General features: G+C 40.7%; 1 protein-coding gene across 4 annotated transcripts in view; it reads right to left on the bottom strand.

Moving 5' to 3' along the window:
• The window catches only part of TNNI3K (TNNI3 interacting kinase), a 90940-nt gene that overhangs the window by 24264 nt on the left and 43113 nt on the right, over positions 1-23563 (bottom strand). For 3 of the 4 annotated variants that reach the window (XM_069788386.1, XM_069788385.1, XM_069788388.1), the window contains 4 exons: positions 10897-10949; positions 9417-9469; positions 8087-8219; positions 6268-6377 (listed from right to left, as the gene is read on the bottom strand). In XM_069788386.1, the coding sequence (XP_069644487.1) occupies positions 6268-6377; positions 8087-8219; positions 9417-9469; positions 10897-10949 (349 nt within the window). Of the gene's footprint in view, positions 1-3471; positions 3593-6267; positions 6378-8086; positions 8220-9416; positions 9470-10896; positions 10950-23563 lie in introns of those variants that run through there. The other variant, XM_069788389.1, reaches the window with a different exon arrangement.

Here is a 23563-nt window from a genome sequence, read left to right on the forward strand (position 1 = left end):
TAATGAGAACATAGCTGAGTAAATCAGTGGCCATAAGCAAAATTCAGGGACACATTATACCTCCTGTATGCTGGTACACATGGCTATAAAAAAAACCACAGTAGTGATGACCAGGTCCAAGTAGGAGATTGTCATGGTTTCCTAACCTTGCAGTCAGGTTAAAAGTAAAACCTATAGAAGATAATATTGGACTAATATGAGGTAGGGACAGGAAAGTAGTATATTTTGTTTGACTGAAAAGCAGAGGAACAGTACAAAACTCAAGATTTTCCTATTCTATCCTTCAGAAAGCTGATGGATACTTTTAATCATCAGCAAAGTTATCTCTAAAAAAACCCTCACAGTCTCAAACTACTCACACATGCACAGTACTCCCAAGTAACAGTATGCCATTGAGGATAGTGGCATTTGAAGAACTTTAACACTAGAGGGGTTATCTTAGAATAATACAATACTATCACAGCATTCTTCAATACTCTCTGTGGAAAGGATCATGAAGTGGATCCTCTACCTTCTTAAGAGTGAAAGCAAGAAACGTGCCCTGGTTTTGTAACGGGGATGATGGAGTAGATGGGAAACTTCTGCTGGAGACGCAAAATTTTTTTTTAAGTGTTTTTAAAAGGAACCCAGGTAATACACTGAATGACATTACTTTGAATTTGAAGGCAGTTTAAAAATCAAGGTTTTATGTTAGTGAAAACAATTTCTGCTAGAGAAATCTGGTTTGCATCACCATCTCGGAGGCGAGACTTTCTTCCATTCTACATCTCTCTTCCTGCGTTGCTCCTTAGTTCTCTCCTGCTCCCCAGACAGGCTCTGCCTTCTCTGAGCAAATCCCCCCTGAAAGTTCCCTTCTCAAGAAAATCGTACCAATGTTAAACTGTTCTTAAAAGTTTGTATCTTGCCACCACATAAAAAGAAGAGAGCTAGACAGACTGTTCTTGCAGTCTTTTCACTGCATTGCACACTTTTTCAGAGTGCCGTATCAATCTGACTGTCACCTGCCATCCTTCAGCACTTCCAGGTTATCCGTGCTGGTTTCACAGAGCAGCACAACAGCATCCAGCCTATGACCACGACTTCCTCAGCACCACCACCACCAGCAGCAGCTCTTTCCTCTTGGCACTCCAGTCTGTGTGCGGGCCAGAGGAGCAGGACAGGGCGTCCCTCCCTCCTGGAGCTACATCGGCAGAGGAAGAGGGGAAATGTGCCCAGCGCTATGTCCTGCCTGAGTCACCAGTGGCCACTCACCTGCCACGAGAGCTGTGCTTCCAAAAGCACTTATGCAGCAGTATCTTGTCAAAAACCTGTGTAACATTTACAATGAGATTTTTAAAAAAAGAATATAAATGCCTTGCTCCATCCAGCTGCAGACTAGAAGTCTTTTACAAATCTGGTGCTTATGAGTCCAAGTCCTTTCAATCAGATTATGCTCCCAGATCTTTTTTTGTTTTATGGTGAGACACAGCCCTTTCTGAAAATGTTGCCCTTGATGTCATTCCCTTTCTTTCCAATGACCATACCAGGCTGGTCCAATCCATCACCTCAAGACTGCGGCTGATGCAAGTAGGAAAAAGTTACAGAGAAAAAAACCACAACCCAACCCCCTCAAAACCCCCAAATAGAGATTCCAAGGGAGCTATATGGAAGATAGAACAGACCTGCTCTGATGTAATTTATCTGTCCCCCATTCAGTCCATCTCATGGATCAAGCTTTATTGTTTGATTTAAATAACTACATAAAGCAAAGATTTAGCCAAAGCTTTCTCATGAGCTTGAATCTTCATAGGTTTCCCTATGTAGTACCTTTGTCCAGGACTGTTGGAGAACACCTAATATTCTCACAGTCATAGTGAGAGCCATTATGAGCCAACAGAATCATGATGCATCCTTACGCAGTCCTCTACGCATTGGGCAGCAATGGGATTAAAATGCTGCATTCCTGTACCCACCTCACCCCCAGTCCTGGCCTCTGGTGATGTTGATGCCTCTGTATTGCAGGAACGGCTTTAAAATTCAATCAGTTAACTTTATTGGGCATTATAAAATGTGGCCATAACATGAGAGTGTTGTCGCCACAGTGCTCTAAGGTGATAACATCTTATCCTTCATGGGTTAAGATTTTAGCTAAAAGGTTGGTGTTATGCTGCAACTAGAAAGGCTTTTTTGCACTACCTGGATAAGCATCCCAAACAGCTATTTAATTGGTTTAATAATAAAAATAATAATAATGATGATGATACTCCTTGTCCTAAATTCCATTTTATTGTTGAGCAGACATTGGGAATGACACATTTAGCAGAATATGTGAAATCCTTGCAAAGGAGATACTTCAAAAGTGTTTAACAATTAAACCATGGCAGTCTCCTTCAATACCAGAAGACAGCTTAAAACTGCAAAAAGTAGTTTTTTTGCAAAAAAATGCAAAAGCATTTCATTGCAAGCCACCACCAGTATCTCTGGTGCAATGGAATCAAAGGAACATGGTGTGCAAAAAACGTTACCAGTTTGCAGATCACAATGTGGCAATCAATGTGGACTGCCAGAAAAAGACAAAAATGTTTCTTCGCTACTAGGAAACAGTCTTACCTGCAAACACAGGAACCATGATAAGTTCCAGAATTATTCTAGAGGAAAAAAACCATAAAGGTGGAGAAAGAGAAGAACAAAAATCAGTAACAGAATAACAGAAGAATACTTAATGACAAAGAGCTACTCTGACCAGTTGGAGTCAAGAGAGGATGAATGCAAAAAATTGGTAGCTTTTATGTGGCTAAGCTAGCAAAGGGGATGGGTGTTACAACTGGCTCCTATGAGACAGGATCACAGGAAAAATGACCGCAAAACATTGGCATCAAAACCAAAATGATTGCTTATGAAACTAGAAGACACAGGAGTTCAGAAACAATAAATAGGAAAGGTAAACAGTCTCCATTCAGGATCTTCTTGGAAATCAAAACTGGGTGAGAGAAGATGAAGCCAAATGGAAAAGTAAAATGAAAATAAGGGGACATGACTTGTTGACTATAAAATTTAATTTGCATCCAATATTAGAATCCAACCAGGTGGACTGTCCTGTAGTGAACAGCTGGAATAGAAAATCAGTCACCAGCGCAAGGCATTGCTGAATGAAATCCCAAGGAAACTGTCAGTGGCTTTGAAAATACAAGTGATGAAAGCAGAAGGAAAAATAAAGCAATATCTTGTGCAATCACTAATAAGGACACATACTCATGAAGAAAAAGAAATTTACTCCAAAAGTCTTGCTCTGCATGTTGTGACAAGCAGCCATCACCTGGGAGCAAAACCACAGGAAGTGCAGTTATTATAAGGAATAGTGTTAGACGCAAGAAAATTGTCAGAAGTCTGCAGTGTCTCAGTAATGGATGTTTATCATCCTTCCCACAATATTTCCAACATAAAAAGGAAGAAGGGTCCGAAGGCAGAAGTCCTAAAGAACAAAACCACCTTACCTCTGTCCTCATCCCCTGAGAGTGATAGAAGTCTCCTTCCTAATTTCAATCCTGAATTGCAGAATTTATTTCCCACAGAGGGAAATGAAGGTGATGTGATGGAGGCCACAGGACTACATCTGCAGAGACATTTAAAAAAGGAAAGACACGCCAATTCTTCTTCAGGTCTCACTAATGAGACAGCAGTGGGAAAGAGCTCAGAAGAAAAAATCCTAGCATTGAATTGGGTAGAGAGTGAGGACTAGTTTTTGAAAATACAGTACAATACCAGGAATGCAAAATTCTAAGCAAATATGTAACTATAGTAGAAATGTCAAGGATTTAGGAAGCACATGAAAACATACACAAGGAGGCCTGCCCCTTCCAAACCTTGTAATTCAGCTGCTGTGGCCCAGGTTTCTGCCAAGAGTGGTACAATTTCAACACAAATGAATACTGTTCCCTGTTAGAGTCACCAAGTTTATACTTGAGTATTCTAGTTAACTGCCAGTTAACTAGAAGTAAAAAGAAGAAATTGATATTGCAGACAACCTGAACAGGACTGATAACACTGGAGAAGGTGGAAGAAAACTAGAGAAAAGAGGTAATACAATGCCACTTAATGAAAATGAATTGAAGTTGAAAACATTATTTTTCAGACATATAAATAATCTCAGATACTAAAACAGAAAATATGCCACAAATTTTGGATAATGTGAAGAGCGAAACATACCAACACTATAGTACCAAGTAACACCTAGTACAGCCAGTATCCTCAGTCCTACAGAAAATGGAAATATATTACTGGGCAGTGATACCAGTCTTCAAATTAACAGTGCTGTGCATACAGAAGACACGCAGGATTTACAAGACTTTAAAAACAATCAACATTATCAAGACAACAACGAACACGAAGAAGCTGAAATGCCACTGGAAGAACATGAAGAAGCTTTGTTACCAGAATTAGGAGACAGTAGTTTTGAGGCAGAAAATGAGGTGCCTTTAATTCCTTGCAGAAAAAACGAAGCTGAGAACTCAACTACAAAAGCCCTATTGTACCCACCAACTGTGGAGTATGCTAATGCATCACCTTTGGAGGCAAAAGAAACTGAGGGAAAAAACCCATCCTGACAGTGCTCTTTTTCTTTCTTCAAATCTACAGCCAAACTGCCCCAGCTTTCCTGAAAGTTATTAGCATCATTGTGGTGGGAAATTTCAACAAGTCCAAAAAGATAAAATAGTGTTTGATTAAAGTATTGGAAAAAATCAAAGGTAATTCTGCTCAAGTAATTTTACTCAATTAACTGAATAGTGGTTTTTGTAATGGGAAGAATCAGACAGGAACCACACCTGGTTGTGCCAGAGCCAAACAGAACAACATAGAATACAAGCGAGAGGAAGCTAAACCAGGAAAAGTTCACTGACCAGAGCAGTCAGTGGTGTTTATGACCTGGAACAAATAGCATGAATTTAATTTAATGTAGAAATTTACATTTACAGCTCTCAAAACCTTGTCTGCTCTCTATAATGTACACATTGAAGCTCTTAAAATAATTTCTGTGCTTTGCTTATTACTGTTTGCTTGATGGAAAGTACAAAATCTTTTTTTATACCTCCATCTATTAAATTCTACCTTAAACTCACATCACTCGCTAAGATTTCTGGCCTGCTTTCCCTTGGAAAGTTCAGGTACCTGCTAAGTTCCTGGTGGTAGGGACTGATGTTTGAACCTCTCCAGGAAAGGTGCCCTTCCATTCACAGCCTGGTAGACTGCTTTTAAGATCCCTGGGTGGCCATCCCATAACCAGTCACTGCATGCTCTCCAAACAGTTTGCTAGAGCTGCTGCTTGGAAACTAAATTTTAGCACAGAAGGAGTTCTGAGCAGATCCAAAATATTCTTAACTCTTTATTTCCTTAACTTCCAAACCTGTGGGTCTGAAAATTGATCACTAAAAGATCACCTTATGAGGACTAGTCTCTTGGACTAGGCAACGTGTCCTCACTGGTCTTATCTACTCTATGTTTGAGAGGAGAAAAATACATTGTTTTAAAAGCAAGAAACACAGTGATAAGTAAATATATAAAAATAGTTTTTCATGAAACACAAATACACAAGATCAGTATGCAGAGTTTATCTTACAGCATCTTAGGAAAAAATCTCAAAAAACAGTGAGAAGTTTTGGGTATTATGAACCAGTAGCAGCTGCCATGAAGAAGGAGGCCCCAGATTGATCCCTGTTTCTCTCAGAAACAGGATCCTATCCCCAACTGTTTCCAGAACAGCAATATGCCAAAAATGCCAGGGAGAGAACTTCAGTTTGTCTTCAGGTCATTCTGTCTTCTACACACCTCCTGTGCTTGTATCCTATTAGTGTATCAGGGAATAGCCTCAGGACATGGTATAAAATTAGTCAGAAGTTTATATACTTCCAGGGTAACTTGGCTCCTCTTTGGGATGGTACAGATTTTATTTTTCACGTGGAAAAAAATCAAGATTTTGTAGAAAATACCTACAAAACTCTGAGAGCAGCAAGTATTTTTCTACTCACTCAATAATAACTCAAGTCATCATCAAAGTTACATAATTAAAGTTCCATTGAATGGCTAAACATTAACTTACTTTCCTCCCCAACTGACCAACTCTTCTATATTTCTTGACATATACCATTATCTCTCTCAGGGCTTTCTGCAATGGCACTTGCCTCGGAAACTGGGGCTTTTGGGAAGCCGTGTGAAGTTAGACAGATGGTTGGCCAGAGCAGAAATACCTGTTTTCCTGCTGCCTTCCCGGCTGCGCAAGGTGGGGACACTCACCTCGGGACAGGCGTTCCAGCCTCTCATCAGCAGGGTGGAGATGGGCTTGGGGATGGAGTACCCGATGGGTGGGCGGATGTGGTGGTACGCCATGTCCGCTGCCGCTGCCGCTGCAAGCAAACAGCCCACAGAAACCCATTAGCACCCAGGAGACACACATGTTCCCAGGAAAACACAACCTATTTCCTACTGAAATACATCCCAGCAGGTACAGAAATGCCAAACCATTAAACCTGTAGATAAAGACTTGTAGCTTGAAGAGGCTTTCCAGTCCATACAGTTTGTAAAGATAGCTAAGGCAGTCCATAACCCTGAATGGAAACACATTGCTGTTAAGACTGAGCATGGGTGAAGACAACCTAATTTAGCTTAAACCCTAGGGGAAAAAAAAAAAAAAAGGCCCTTGGAGGAAAAAATGAGTTAACCTTCAACTCACTTCTTAAAAAATTTATTATCGTCATTATTAAGACAGGGTGACAAGTATACTCCAGTTGCAGATAAATTGGTAACAGACTCAGATGTCTTAAAATAACCCATGGCTTGTTCTGTTACAGTCGAAAACAAAAATTAATTCTAAGTGTTTCTTTAGTAAAAATCTAGTGAGTGCCTTTTTATAAGTGCAAGCCACCACTGACTGAGACAAAATTGCCAAAATCTTTTCCTAATTGGGTTTACACATTTAGTGAATCCAAATACATGGTTAATCCCTCTCATTCCTTTTGAGCAACATTTTTTCAAGTCAAAACAAATGTTTTTTGAACTCATATCAAAACCTAAGTAAAATCCTTTGTTTGCCTGACACTTTAAAATGATGTGATCAGAGTATATGGGACATGCAGGGAACTGTAAGACTGCAACCATGAGATTGTAACAAGAATGGTCTGATTTTTTTTAACCATATCCCATTCTCATCAGAGTATTCATCATAAGAATAGATTAATTTCAGCCATTGTCTATCTTCATTGCAGCTTTTGTCTGCATAATGATGTTTCAGAATGTTAATATCAGATAAATCCTGTGATATTGTAACTATATGTAGACAGGAGGGATCCTGTGATATTGTAACTATATGTAGACAGGAGGGGCAAACACAGTTTGCCTAATTTTGATTCCAATGTAACAAGGTTTTGAAGGCATGACTCGGATACTACCGGATTTATGTTTTGCCTAGCAGACATTATGAAAAGAGGGCAAATGCAAATCAGATTAAGATAGCAATGAAAAACGGTCCATTTTTTTTCTACCAAGTTTCTGCACAACAGCATGGCCACTGATCCACCTCCGACCATGGGAGGACAGACTGCAGTGGGTGGTGGTGAAGGCATGGGGGGTCCAAAACCTCCCTCATTACCCATACTGGCTCTTACCACATCCTGCGGCACTCTCAACCTCTAACAATTCCTGGCAGACATCAAGGGGTCAAAATCTCAGGGAGTGCCAAGTGTAGTCCTGGAAATGTTGATTTGCTGTTGCTACCCCACCACTGTTTGCCAGTGCTTTCTTAAGCTACACGAGAATACACTCAAGGTGGAGATTTATCAAGGAATGGCTTTACCAATCCCAACACCAATGTGAGAGTCAAAAGGCCTACAGTCAGGGTGACTTGTTCATAATCCTAGAACTGGATAAAGAATTTTATGTTATGTAGATCTGTAGTGAATAAGGTATGGGATTATAGTGGGATAGTTCTATGCTTTTCACTGAATGCAAAATCTTAGCACTTAATAACAAACTTCAGTAAAATATTGGTTAATATTATACAGTGTAGCTACTTCTCTAGTTCAGAGAAATTGAAATGTTAATTCCTTGAGCATCTTACCTGGTTTCAGGTGAGCAAATGGAATTTCACCCGTTAACAGCTCCCAGAGGCACAAAGCATAGCTGAAAACATCGGCTTTTATGGTGTACCTTGTACACTGGGTGAACACCTCAGGGGCCATCCAGCGTAGGTTCTGCGTGTCAGGAAACATCAATAATACATTAATAGTGTTTACTTTCTCATATATGCATCTTTTCCTGTATTTGTATGTTTGTTTTCCTTGCCTTCATTGCTCCATAAAATAACTGGTAAATTTGCCAGGAAAAACTTTCACCTAGCTTGCAAAATCTAGGCAGCATATTATTGCATGTTATATGTAACAGCATTAGTATGGTAGCTGTCTCAACCCCGTAAAGCCAGACTGATCAGGCTTTAAACATGAGAGTGGTGCTAAAACAAAAGCAGAACACCCAGCCTCAAAGTCTGGAGACCACATCATAAGGTCTGAGCATACCATGTAATACCAATTAATTATTACTCCAGCTGATAGATGGAAAAAACTGACTACAACTGCATTGGGTTGGTGTCCTCTCTCTTGGGATCTCACTGCTTTCTGCAGAAGCCCATTTCTGAAGCTGCTTCACAAACAACTAGCCTCTCACTGGAGTGATGAGTTCAGGTGTTTTTGCAGATTCCTTGCACTTCAGTAACTTAATCCATGTTCTTTACAAGACAGCCCTTCTCAGTGAGACATCATCAAACCCTGGCAGGATCTAGGTCTGCAGCAGCAGTGCTCACTCCTCACAGAGTGAGTGTGTATTACGATTTGTTAAAAAGATGATTGCCAAACCCTGGCTTTAGCACCACCCATCCTATTCCACAATTAGTCATTATGATGATGCAAACTTTCATGACCATGGAGTGACACACAGAATGCACCTGTGTGCGCTTAAGAAGACAACAATACTGTCTTGTAAAGCTGACTCTCTGTGAGCAATAGGCTTGTAATGGAGAAAAGAACTCTGAAAGAAAAATCAGTGTCAAATAACTAATTCCCTATTTGAAATAGGAACCACCTGCCAGCAATGTGTGTATGTGAGTGGGGAAGAGCGGATTAAAAAATTGACACTTTACTAAGGATTTGGGGGGGGCAACAGAGTTCCAGAGACAAGCCTAGAAAGCATTATTCTCTGTTGCAGATACTATATATTCACTCATCTCTGCTATTAAAGAGGCTTAAAGAAAAAAAAACACAAAGAAACATTAAGAGAGATAAAATACTATACCAGTTCATCTTTCCCAAGAAAAATATTTCTAATGTAGTTTTCTCCTAAACTGACTTTGCCTGTATGTTTTATGCTAGTTATATGGAACAAAACAAGAAACAAACCCCAGGTTGTTTTGTCATATTGTCTTCATCCACGGATTGCAAAAATCTAGATTCTGAAACACACAGAACAACAACAACAACAAATTACTGTCAACCCAATACAGACATCCACCTTATTATGCAAAAGTCTTGGTAAAAAGTATTTTGGTTTTGTTGGGGTTTTTTTTGTTTTTTTAATAACTCTGGGGTTTTGAGAGTCCAGGAGAACTGCGATAGCTGTTTTTCAACAAGGATGTGTACAGACAATGAGGCTTCTGAGACCTGCATACCAAATTCAGCGCTGGCATAAATCTACAAAGCTCCATCGACATTAATAGCAGTTTACAGCAGCTGAGGATCCAGCTCAGAATTTGTGACCTCATGGTTATTTGTACTGGTTAATATAACTGTATCTAGATTTACAACGAACAGTCGCTGAGCCCTGCATTAAAATGCAATGCCACAGAAGCCTGTCAGTCTTATTTAATGTCAGAAAAGCAGCCCACCTAAAAATAACAAGATCTTGCACGAATATAGTGGAGGTGGTATATGCTACATTTTGCGATACATAAATAAGTCCCCAAGCAGGACTTAAGACGCCTTTGACATATCAGAAAAGTACACTTAAGCATGCATCTGTATGACTAAGGGTATTGTCAGCAATGCCCCAGACAAGCAGCTACTCCCAAGTGGTCCAAGCCTTCTGCTATTTTCTTGCTTCAGCAGGCTGGATAACAGCAGGTGTGGGTCAGCACTGGGTCCCTCACAGATATGGTCATCCTGCCACCATCCTCCTCCTGTGTTAAGCTGACATTCATGCTTCTCTGCTGATCACATCTGTGGTGATATTGCACAGTAACAATGGCCATGTCTTAAGTCAAGTGGTTCCTAAGGCATTAGATCAAACCAAGCTCCCTAAACTCCACCCTTGCACCAAGAAGAATGTACTCCCATGGAGCCTGACTGATAAACACCAAGAGAATGCACAAAATCCAGATTCAGAAAATATAGCCTAGTCTAATTTTGGACACAAAGTTACTAAGGTCCATAACTGAAATAATGAACTACATTCTGCTCTTTTAACTAAAATGAAAGAAACCTCTCGTATTGCCATGGGGCTTTGCTGCCAACAGGCAGACTTGCACAAGAACACCATCCTCAGATCCTAACCACTTGCCATGAAAGAGGAGGGCACATCTTCTATTACAGGCATTTCTCACTCAACTTCTTCCTCTAACCTACTGCTAGAACTTACTCAAACTGAGATGCATCCATCTCGCTATCATCTGGGCTTCCTACTCAGGTAAACAGTGGGGTACTCCACAGCACCTGCTAACTTAGATGAGACAAAAAATAGGGGTATTTTCATCCCTAAAAGCCTTTTGTGTCCTCTCATAATAAAAAAATGAAGAGCAACCTCCTCAGCATTTTCTTAGTCAGCACATGTTTAGTTTTAGAGAATTTGAGGTTAATTTATAAATGTTTAATAAAAACTCCTTACCTCCAAAATCAGCAACAACTGCATGACCATCCTCATACAGGAGAATATTGTGACTGGGGAAAAAAACCAAATTATTATAGGTAATTGTTTAATAGTGTCTTAAAGATGGTAAAAATTTTACAGTTTTTGGTTCATAGCTAAATTCTTGAGGAGTTCAAATCACCTGCTTAAGTAGATAAATGTCTATAGATAAACCACTTTTAGCTACATCTCATATTTATTATTATAAAGTACACATTAGCTCTGAGAAGGCAAACCCAATAGCTTCATAAATGAGAATGTCAGTTTCTAATCAATACTAGAGCAAAACAATTTCTGTAATTAGTTATAGATCAAGTATAACAGCTTTATTCAATATGTGCACTGGATCTCAGTGATGAAGTGAAAAAGATGATACTTGAATATCAACACAGTGATGGCTTTTAAATAAAATTACATGGATTGATTCTTTTCTGTTTTAAGGCTTAGATAAGTGTAAATTCATAGTGGTAATTCCTAACTTATGCCAATGTATAGAAGGGAAGGAACAGATCTGAAGAGTCCATATGGAATAGATCACTAGAAGCCATAAGAAATCCATTAAGCTGGGGGGAAAAAAAAAGATAACACAATGGTAAGTCCTACTCAATGTAATAACCACACTTAATAATGCAAATGTTACTTTCATGAGACAAAGGTACTTTATTTCTTAAAATATCTCCATTTGTTTATGAAAAGAAGACACATCATTCATCCTGTAGCTTATGTCAGCATCTAGGATGAAAGCTTCTCTCTGTTCGCACTAAGGGAGATTTGTCAGTTGCTAGATGTAAGATTTAAGTCCTGCCCTCCATTTGTGTCCCAGTTCTACAGTGTCCCTTTTATAACATCTCTGAGAGCTAGCAGAGTACAACTGATGATGTATGCTAAGTTACTTTGGACCTGAACTGAGTCTCAGGTAAAGTGCCAGATGTCTGTCTGCTTAATAAGTCAGGACCACTTAGTGATTTACCTTGTTGTCCATGAAATGCATATTCCTTGTCATTGTGTGATGGGCATAATTGCAAGCATAAAGTCTTGTTCATTATTGGACATCAAAAGAACCACATTTTGCATTTATCCTTAAAAATTACTCTTGCAAAAATTACAGTGCGTTTTGACTGTGGTAGTGGAACCTCTTGGCGGCATCTCCTTCCAAAGCTCCCTAGGCAAACTGGTCCGTACCGTGGAATTAGCATCCCTGGAGACTGGTGGTTGCACCTATGAACGGTAGCAAGGAAGGATTTGGGGCGATGGCTGGTGTGCTGCAGAGAGTGGAGCCCACACTGCTCAGGACTGTGGCTGAAGCTGTGGTTTAACCAAGCAGGATTTCACAGACAAGAATGCTGTGCAGCCCAGCGCTTCCGCGAAATGTTGGAGTTACCGTGCGAGGGCTGCAGAGGTAACCTGTGTCTGTTCCCTGCCTCTGCTCACCCCAACTCCAGGTGCTACAGCTGGAACTACCTGTGCACCATGGAAAATGCCCTGGATCTCAGGTGTACTGCAGCCAGGGTGAGGCTCATGTTCATGTCTTCTAACTGAACTGCAGGCAGCAAGAAACGCCAGGAAAATGTGATAGTCATGTTGGACATATATGTCAGGTTTTTATTTCAATATAAAGTCTTCATTTTTGCCCCAGGTGGTTTCTGGAGTTAGGAAGAAAGGAATAAATGCAGGAAAATTCTTGTTTGGTCAGCACATGTATGGGGCAATCTCTGTCAGGACATCTAGAGATCAGAGAAATCATTTATCAAAAATAATTACTTCTACTGACACCTATCAAAGTGTTTTGATTTCTGTGAAATCTTTGAAACCATACTAACTGCAGGCCTTAGTGAATGTAAAGGATTGGATAACCAGAACTTTACCTTAGATTGTCAGCAGAGATATTTGGAGGCTTAATCTACTGGATTTGTCCTAAAACTACTAGAACCAAAGAGGTGAATTATGAGATTTGTGTGGTGGTTTAAACCCATGTATTGAAGGTAATGTGAAGAAAATTCAGCTTTATTTACATATTATTTCACTTTATTTACATATTATTTATTCAAAGACAGTGAGGGATATGGATAATGTCTGGGAGAAAATCTAACCCTGCGTATGCATCCTTTCTACTAACTAGAGGATTTAAAAAAATAAGCTTCCAAGTATGAACAAAACAACTACAAAAAGATTTTGACATAAGACTGTAAATATTTATCATTCATTTTATAGAAGTGTCATCTTGTGAGCAGGTAGGCAGGAGAGCTGCAAGCCAAACCAAACCAAACCAAACCAAACTAGAATATTTCTAACACTGAAACTATGAAAAGGAAGATATTCAGATTAGATAAGAACCAAATGGGCATTTATTACACATTTTCACCTTGATAGCTTCAAATAAGAGAAAAAAGTAACATTACATTTGGAAAACAATTCTCATTTGGGGGCACTTTATTCTTGGACTTGGGCTGAACAGATAAAAGACTAAATGATACAAGTGAGGAAAGTGTCAACTCCTGAATTCTGGAGATTTAGAGAAGATCAAATGTAAGTGAACAAGACCGAAGTTCCCAGCCTTGCAAGCAGAATATCTGCTCTGGAGGGATGCTCAACCTGAACTAATTAGCCCTCCTCAGGGGCAGGGATAAGTCTTCTGGGCAGACCGCCATGACAACATAACAATTTCAGGATGTGGTTTAGTGGGCATAGTGGTGTTGGGTTGACAGTTGGACTCGATGGTCTTAAAGGTCTTTTCCAACCTAAATGATTCTATGACTCTATGATTCAATGTTTTTGCTCAGGATTGGTATTCTCATGCAGGAGTATGGGTATGTGTTTGGTACAGCTGTATCAGCTCACCTCCGACTAGCTCAGGAATCTTTCACATGGGGCTAGCATTTGGAAATGCCTTCTGTTGACTTGGAAGTCAATGTCTGAAGCAATATGTGCTGATAGAAAATAAAATATTGAGGGTGAGTCTCTATAAACTTAACTTCTTCAGCAGAATGGAAATAAGAAGAAATTCTGGCTGTGTAGGAACTTATGGTGGGCAGACCCTATTCCTATGTATTTGGCATTTCCAGGGAGACTTCCATTCAATTAATATGTCAGGGGACTTGGAACCAGTCCCCGGATCAATGGGTCTCTGTCTATATGTAAATCGACAGTTGGAGAATGTCAGCATACAGAGCTGTGGCACTATTCCAACCCATGCAGTGGGGAAGCGGATATATGAGCTGTTCTCCAGGGTGGCTGGCATTTACAATGAGTACCCAACTTATGTTTTTGATGAGGAGGGAAGAATTTCTTCCTCAGAGTAATATATAGAGCTTAAAACAAGGGCTCCTCTAAAGTCACCGCAATTATTGCATCTTGATTGAAACTCATGGCTCAAGAACCTCACTTCTCCAGCATCACTGGGCAGTTGGATGGCCATTGCCTACAGAAAGGCACTCTGGATTTCTGAGGTTGAGACCCCTGTTGAGAGGAAGGGCTTTGGAGGAACCGAGTGTGCCAGCATGTGTAGCAAAAACATCAGCTCCATCAAAAAAGGAAAACCACAGTTGGGCTGAATTTTATCCACATTTAAGAGCAGAGTTTCTGAGCCGCTGCAGACTGCATTCAAGTTAGAAACAGTGTTGTAAAGATGCCCATATGTACAGTCCATTGTGTACACTGGGGACACTTTGGATTCTCTGCTTGTCCAGGCACTGCTGAACTCTCTGTTCTCTAAGAATTTGATTTTCTTTTCATTTGATAATGATGGTGTCTAACCCTAAAAGAAGAAGACACTGTATCCTCCCTGAAGCTATCAGTGTCCTACAGATACTTAAACAAGTGACTTCCAAGCTCTTGGTTCTGTCTCCCTGATGAATGTTGTACAGGAAAAGATTAAGCGGTATAGGGCAGCTGGAACTTACTTCCCTCCAAAAGGTATACAGTAAAACTCTTGTTCAGAGAGATCTCATTCCTTAGTAGTTACTAAAAGGATATTGCCAAGAACCCAAATAGCTGTAATCTCTTGTCTCTGCCATACCTCATAGATTGAGAGTAAATAAATAGCCATTAAATTAAGCACACAACATCAGTTTCTCACAAATTAAACTTAACCTTTCCCGCTCTGCCTCAGCTCTTAGTTATCATTTTGCAATTTCATTAAGAAAAAAACCCCAAACTGAAAAAAATAGAAATGAGATTTCATTTCTTAAGTAAGCAGCAATTGGTAACTGAAATTTACAGAAGAGTTTCAAAGTGAATGTCTAATTACAGTCAGGTTTTTATATCATCTTTATCTCTATAGTATTCCTCATCTCTCACTGTTTCTAAGACAAATGGGTGAGAAATGCACAGATGATTTTCTATAACCAGGTGACAGAACAGACAGCACTCTGCTCCTTGCTACATCATTTTTGAAGATCACATTTACAGGAGAAAGCGGACCCAGTTCTGCACCGCTTGTCACAGGAAGAACAGAAACGGACCTTCACACGCCTCTGACCAGCTGCAGGGCTCACCCTCGGCCACGACCCCCTTGCAGCAAGCGGCAGAGGTGCGATTGCCCCTTCTCTTCCCAGCCGCAGCCTTGGGGCTGCTGTGGGCGAGCAGGGGCCACTCTGCCTTTGCCTTCAGGCTCCCAAAGAGGCAGGCCAGGCAGCTTCCAGCTGTGCTGGAGCGCTGCCGTCGTCGTTCTAGAGCTAGCCAGGTGGCTTAAAGGCATTTGGCTCACAAGCAGACTCTATCCTTCGTAACTCGAAGAAAGCCAATTGCAAAAATAGATACATATATAAAGAAAAGTAATCAAGAAATGAGAATGGAGTGCTTAGCAGCTCTGCAGTACTTTCATTGAGGACTTGTGTACTTTCAGGTGCTTCTTTCTCTTGAAGTGGTGAGACATGCGGGTAAAGTCATTGTGATTCAATGCACCCTGGGTGAAGGCAGTGGTTCCTCTGAACACACAAGTCCTCAGCTGCCAGTACCTGTCCCCGCACACCCAGCTCCACGTGGTCGGAGTTTGGGTGGGTTCCTGCCTGAATGAAGGAGTCTCAGGATGGTGGGGGGACAGATGGGGTTTAACTCAGTTCATTAGGGGTGGTGTGAAGCTGCGCCACTTGCACCTGCAAGCACCGTACCTCACTGCTGGAGACGATCCCAGGCTGACGGGACAGGGAGGCAGCATGAACCCATTTCTCACAGTGCATTCAACAGGCTGCAACAGCACAGCCTTCCTTATGCCTGCTCATCAGTGTGTATGCATTGGCTTCCAGGGTGGTTGATCCATGAGGACAGAGCTGGGCACCTCTAAGCACACTAATATGTGTTGCTCTGGTCTTAGCAAAGAAGTCTAGAGAGTCTGGCTGGGTCTGCAGCAAACTCTGCTCACTGGTGGAGCAGACTGCAGAAGGGGCAGCCTCTGCCATTATTCCATAGATTTTTATGTGCACTCACCAGTGAAACAAAATTTGCTAAGCATTAATTTCCTGAAAAATCAAGAAGAGGAACACTAAAATACGCAAACGTGACTGGCCGAAGTGGGAATTACGTTTTTTTTTTTAGCTGAGGGAGTATTTGTATTGATAATCTTTGCATTGCCTACTCTTCGTTTCAACAAGCAATGCAGTTCCCACCACTGCTCATCCTGCGCTCTCCTCTACAGCCTTGCCCCAGTCAAGAAACCTGACCACTAATGAGATCTGGAAGCGAGGATCATGTCTTTCAGCACAGCCACATCTTGCTTTGGCTGCATGTCTATTAGCTTAGGGAGCATTTTGACTTTTGAAGGTCAGCAGTAGGGCAGGGTAATTGTTGGCAATGTTTCTGCTTGGTTTTGAGCTGAGATGTAAGGGGCAAACTGCAGCCCATTCACTGCTTTCCCAAATGAGCCTGGAGGGGTTTGTTTGCCAGAGTCCAAATCTCTGGCAAAACAGCTTGATGTAGCACTTAATAACTAACACATAATTTTATTTGGAAGCTTCAGATAGCTTCTTTCGGTGGTGGAAGTGTTAAGAAACAGTTACCACATTGGTATTTCTCTTTCAGCAGTTTGTAGCTCAGTAGCAAATGTAAATCTGGGCTGAGCTGTGATTTGCCAAAGGCCAGCCATATGAACAGAATTAAAAAAAAAAATAATCTACCACTTCTTATTTGTTCTTCTGGCCTGCCTGTGATATACATAAATATACCTGTTGGTCATGATGCTGGCATAATCAACGCTAATATAGAACTTCAGAACCACAGAATTATTGATGATTTTCATTAGCCAAATGCAACTATCTAATACTAGTTATTTACTCAGTAAGGGTTTTTCTCCAGAATAAACTCACCAAGAGGAATGACAGAAGCCAATTTACAATGTGAAATTTAAAACAAGACTGGATGAGGTTTTAGAAAAAGACAACAGGGAATAAATCTGCAATGACCTACAGCATTGATCTGATCTGAACTCCCATGTAACACAGGACATTCAACTCCTCCAAATTCTTGCTGTGATGTAAGAATTGTGGCTGAACCGGATCATGAGTTTTGGAAGAAGAAGATGTGTTCCTCATTGGTGAGACAGTTACTTTGCTCTGATGTTGAAGGAGCCAAAAGGCTGTTTGACTGTACTGGCATAATCTTCTGAACTGTTACAGCATAACCCACACTACTTATATGTAGCCCTCTCTGCAAGGCTTTTAGCTTGCATGTGCCCAGCACATGCATTACATTTGTAATGCGTAATAAATCTGCAACTGACATGTCACCACAATGATCTACAAAACAAAATTCCTCTAACTGACCATGGTTGAAAAGTCTAAAAACCTCATGCAGAATATACACACACAGTCTTTTGGGCAATCTTCTACTTACACCTATTTTATAAATACTGCAGACATTCTGTACCATCTCCTCAAACTCTATTATCTCAACACAACTACCTAAGAAGAACACAACAGCGTAAGAATGACAAGGAGCTCAAGGACTTCTTGCTGATTTTCTGCTATGCACTCAGATTTATCCATAAGATGCATATGCATAAGTGCTAGATTTATTAACAAAAGGACACTGGGATGGAGGCATTTGCAGAAAATCGATAATATACAAACAGAGACTGGGTTAATGTCCCAAGAAAAATTAAGCCTCAGAGGTCTTGGAAATAGACTCATTTAATAGAGCGGTTTGGGAAATAAGCCCAGGTATTTCCAGAAGTTTTCAAGGTTGCAAATTTTGATTTTGCCCTGAATTAAGATGGAGAGCAGACATTTCATAATGTGCTGTGCCAAGAAAATGACATTTTTCCCCATAAGTAACTAAATAACTTGACTGAAGTGTTGCATTCTGAATTTATCCTCTAAGCTGGACCACATTATAAATTACAATAAATCCTAGGAGCCTACATTCTTCAATTGTCAAACAACTGCATGTAAAAAGCAAAATTTTGGTAATTCCCAGGGAGAATTTCCATGAACTTGATGCCTTACTGAAAACAAAATAAAAACATAACTTCTCTGCTAGAAAATACTTCAGATGTAAAGTTCCCAGTCAGCCCTACCAAGGTTTGTACACAGACTGGTCACTAGAGGGGGGTGCAATGCACAATTTGTAAGCATGACACATTACCTCTGAATTTTCTTTCATTGTGGGTCTTTCTGATATGGATCAGTTATACCCTTTGGCAACACTTGTTTTAGCTTAAATGCACATCTTAATTCCGGGAGAGATAATTCAAGTTACATTTACTTTGCCAAAAGTATAGAGAAAGAGAGAAACAGTTACAAAGCATGGGAGATGTTGGAGTAGGTAATATTTTCTTTTTGCCAACTCTGTTATCTTACATAGCACTGCAAATTAAGATAGTTTTGTATGTTTCTTGTGCTTGTCAATATGTTGTGGAACTAAACCATTTGGGAGTAAGAGGCTTTATCAGGTATATATCCTTTTTTAAATCTTATTTTATTTTTTATATGCCCAATCCTTAATGGACCAAAAAAGGAATAAGAAAGACAGAAAAAACAGGAGAGATCCCTCTTCCCCTCTCACAATCTTTTAATCCCCAGTGAATGGCACTGAGCATTAAATCAAATCAGGTTCTTTAACATTCTTGGTTACATCTCTCAAAGACAGACATGTTCCCTGGTCATTTAGGAGACACTACTGGTCTTACAAGTACTGTGACACTGCAAATAATGGCTTAGTGAATCTTCAAAACCTTAATCTTGAAAATCTACCTTTCTCCTAATACTAGTCCCTGTTTCATGGCTTTTGACTGGGCTATGGAACTTGAAATTAAAGCTGTTGGCAGCAGTCCTTCCCCTTCTGTGGTACTTCTTTACGGAGGGATAGAGAAGCAAAGGATTGAAGCTCTGTCGATCAAAATGACCAGAATTGAATCTAGTCCAAAATGTTTTCTCTTCTGTGTTTTTTAAGGGGCTCAGTCTAATCTACTAGTTGGTTTTACTGTATGAAGTGAAATGAGATAAGGTTTGAAGCCAGCTTTGTATACCATTACTAGATTTCATATAGGCATTTCATTTTGAAGTCAGTCAAACTTTGGGGAAGGTTTTGGACTAGATGATCTTGGAGGTCCCTCCCAACTTAACTATTCCATGATTTTATTAACTGTAGCTTTCCAGTGGCCTCTCTTTAATCGCTCAGCATGCAAGCAGCTCTTTATGCAACAAACTACATAGGGACTTGCTAAGGAAATTCATTAATTCCCCAAGCACTGAGTAAACACCTATATGCATATTTATACACATATGGGCTTTTGCTTCTGTGAATGTATAAATGCCTTTTGAATGCACTTATTTCCTGCTTCTCTTCTTCTTCATACTATATTAAGTATACAAAATGATGTGTCATTTTACTACAATGCTGACACATTTGACGGCACATAGTTATCAGAACTGAAGTGTTCCCTCCCCATATACAAATGAATTTTAGCTACTCATGGTCAGAACTAGCTATAGACAGACCCTTCTTTTTACACGAGTGTAGCAAATACGAGCACTTTTGCAGAAGGTAGCTAACCAATGACAAAGAACCAGCGTCCCTCTCAGTTCTGCAGGCTGGAAATGCCAGGCCAGTGATTTCAGAGGTCTTTCTCAGAACAGAGAGGACACATCCAGTGTAACAGAATCTTGGTGCAGTCTGTGCACTACTGCTTGAGATATTCCATAACCACAGTTTTCTTATGCACCGTAAAGAAAGACAGTTGCATTCTTAGGATTGCAGTATTTTCACATTGCCATCCACCTGAATTACAGGACTTTCACTTGGGAAGACTCCTGGTGTGACTCATGTTCACAAGGTTTGACAGAGTTGTTTATAATTTGGAAAGCTGAACACAAACATCTAACATTTATTTAATATACCTAAATTGAGGTTACTAAGGAGTTAGGAATATAAGCCATACTCACACCACTATGTCACTTCAAATTGGAATTAGGGTTTACAGTGGCTGAAAACTAAGGTGAGCACCTACACTGGACAAAAAAAGCAAAGCTTGTCTAAAGAGAGAGTACACAGTGGTTTTGGAAGGGACTTACTTTACATTAAGAGAATAAAAGTCCTGTGATAATCTAAGAGAAGGTGTAGATGCCAGTTGATAGATGTTGGTAGATCTAGGGCACTTGAAACTTTTAAAGTGAAGGTAAGCTATGAAAAGATTGATAGGTTATCTGTTCCTTAAAGTCTTGAATACATAGTGGTGTTCCAGCTGAAATGTATGCACTAGTCAACCAAAGTTACAGCCCAAATTATGCATACCAGAGTCTAAAATGGCTGGTTCTAACAGCAGAGGACTGAGTTTGTTGACTCACACAATGTCTCACAGTCCTAAGCGGAGCGTTGACTAAAACTATTCTTTTTGGTTTTATTATTTGCAGAGCAGGATGAACAAGAGACTAAGCACAGTGTTTGAAAAATACCCCCATATGAGAAAAATTATGTGCTTTCATTCCTGGCTGTGTAGAAACAGACTATTTTGAATCTAAGTTTGTTTTCCAGTCTTCAGAATTATTTCAGGTTCATGTCTTGTTCAACATGACACTCTCAATTGAAGGTTTTTTAGAAAAGAAGCTGAACTGTAAGGTATGAGGGTTTGGGAAACCATAGCTTGAGGTCAGTAAATTGCAAAAAAAAAAGGGTAATAGTTTTCAAGTAAGGATAGCTACTAGTTAGACTAAAAGGTGATCTGATTCACTTCACTCTATTTACAGCTTCTGAGATCCTTTATTCTTAACCTCGCAGTGGATCATTGCAACATCAGCGCGAATTTATAAATGGTTGTATGCTGCAATGGACATTGATTCCAGGGTATATTACCCTATACAAACTTCTGATGTGAGCCATAGTACTTATTGATTTCATCAGTGTCCAAATTACTTTTCTTGTAATATTGACTTTTTTCTGCAAAAGCACATACATGAGCAGAACATTCACATTAAAGAGTCTGGCTTTCAAAACAGTTAAAAACCTTTCTGTGCTGCCCTTCCAAACCCTGAGCAGTGTTTCTGAATCACGTGTTACCAGACTGTGTAGCAGAGAAAGCAGGCTAAATAAATCATGAGCCAGCACCTGTCCTTTGACTCATGGACAGGAGTCCCACCGAGCTCCCTGCAAACTGAGGTTTTCAACACCTCTCCTAACTGGTGCTTGTTCAGGTGCAGAAATACAGATTTAAGAGTTTAACACAACACATCCTGACTTAAAACCCTTGCTATGATTCCCTGCTCTCTCTTCTCTTTATAGAAATATAAAACCCAGAAGACTGGTGCACCATAAACATAAATGTAATTTCTCAAAATGCTGAGATAAGGCCTGAGCTGAGTGATGATTTCTCAGATGCATTCAGGACTGGAGACAGAGGATGTGACTGAATTGGGGACACCCTGGCAGGGTGGCTCAAGAGGGTCCATGGAGGAAAGCCCTTGGTGAGTCAGTCTGCTCCTGAGCAGCACCTCTCCAGGCAGATGCAGACAGATGTTATTTTCCCTTTGGGAGACAGGCCGGTGCTGGGGCTGTGCGTGCGTCGGTACAATGCTGTGTTCAACATGCTCTGCCCTGTCAGCAAACTGCTCAGCTCAGAAGCAGCGCCATGGACATTTGTCATTTCCAGCAACCTCAACGCAGAGACAGAGAAGTCATGCCTGTCTACACCTGCGGGGAGGCATGTCTGATGAACTTCCAAAGCAGCTCTTTGCTTTCCTACCATCCATAACAGTCATATTTTCCTCTGGTCAGGACACTGTCTCTTGACCTTCCCTCTCTTCCTTTCCCTCCTGCTTGCTCCCCTGTCTGATCCTGGGATCATACAATAGCCAGAAAGAGAGAGGCTGCTTCTTCCTCATGTGGCTGTAGGGAATGGGATTGCTCTGCTTTATCCCCTTCTACTTTTCTGACTGCTTCACTGGTTTTTATTCCAGGTGGACATGTGGCTGTGACCAAATCTGGAAGGCAGCGTTTTAACAGGTGGTTAGATACCCCTTTTCATGTAGGGAGACACAGCAAAAGGAAGAGGAGCCTGTGGCTGACATGAAGTTGCAGGTACTTCATGGTTGTTTTTTTGTGTGTTTGGTTTTGTTTTAAGAGGAAACGCCCCAAAGAAAGCCTCCTAACGTGAAGGATGCCCCAGCTGGGACTCCCATTCACACTGTCCTGAAGCTGGGGTGCTCTCTCAAATCTCGATGCGACGCAAGGCAGCATCTTCCCTCCTGGGCCCCCAGCCAGGTGCAGGTGATCCCCGGGGAAAACCGGTGGCACCAGGAGCAGCAGAGAACAGAAGCCTGGTGCTGCCCTATCAGTGCCACGGAGCAGGGACCTGAAGTCAAAGGTACATACAAGGGATGCTTTCCTCAGCTGTGCCTTCCCCTGCTCTGAAACCCGGCACCCCCAACCCTCCCTTCGTTGGGTGGGGAGACACAGGGCTGTCTCACATACTGGGGAGAAGACACTGGCGAGGCCAGATCAGGCTGCTTGGCCAGAGGGTTCCCCAGGTGTGGCAGGGTGCAAGGGATGAAGGTGGGTCTTACAAAGGACCTGAAGACAGTCTGAGAACTGATTTCCTCAGATGACAGAGGCTGAAGCACACTGGTTTTGGTGGGACATATGCCTTTCTGAATTTGTGATTTTAAAACAACCACTACAAAGGCAGAGGCAGGCAGTACTCTATCAGTCACCACTAAAAGAAGTAAATGTACACTCAGTGAAGAATGAGCATGGTTATAGCTCAGGATGTACAGGAGAGCTAACATTTATTTCTGGGTTCTCTAAAAGGGCTCGGCAAAATCTAGTTATTGTGACAGAACAGTAACAATGGATCAAAATTCATTATTATGCTAGAAGGATGTCTGGAGATGTAAGCTTTTCTTTCAAATTTTGAAAAAGCTTTATGGATCTCAGTTTCCTGGGAGAGACTTTGTAGTAAGTACATAAAATGGAAGGCAAACTTGTGAAGAACAGATACCAGGAATTAACAAAACTGAAGCTTTGATTATTTTTCTTTGTTTGTTTCTATGTTTGATCAAGATGAAGCACAGCCAGCAGCCAAGTGAAAAAGGAACTCAGTATGTGAGTTCTAAACAAAACATAACATTTACCCCAATTTGGAAAGATCAACTCAAGTATGTCAAGATTTTGTGAAGTCAGTAACACTGAGGTAGTGATGCAGTGTTATGCAGCACAAATTAGG

This window comes from Haliaeetus albicilla, chromosome 8, assembly GCF_947461875.1.
Source record: "Haliaeetus albicilla chromosome 8, bHalAlb1.1, whole genome shotgun sequence".
In the NCBI taxonomy this organism is placed as follows: domain Eukaryota; kingdom Metazoa; phylum Chordata; class Aves; order Accipitriformes; family Accipitridae; genus Haliaeetus; species Haliaeetus albicilla.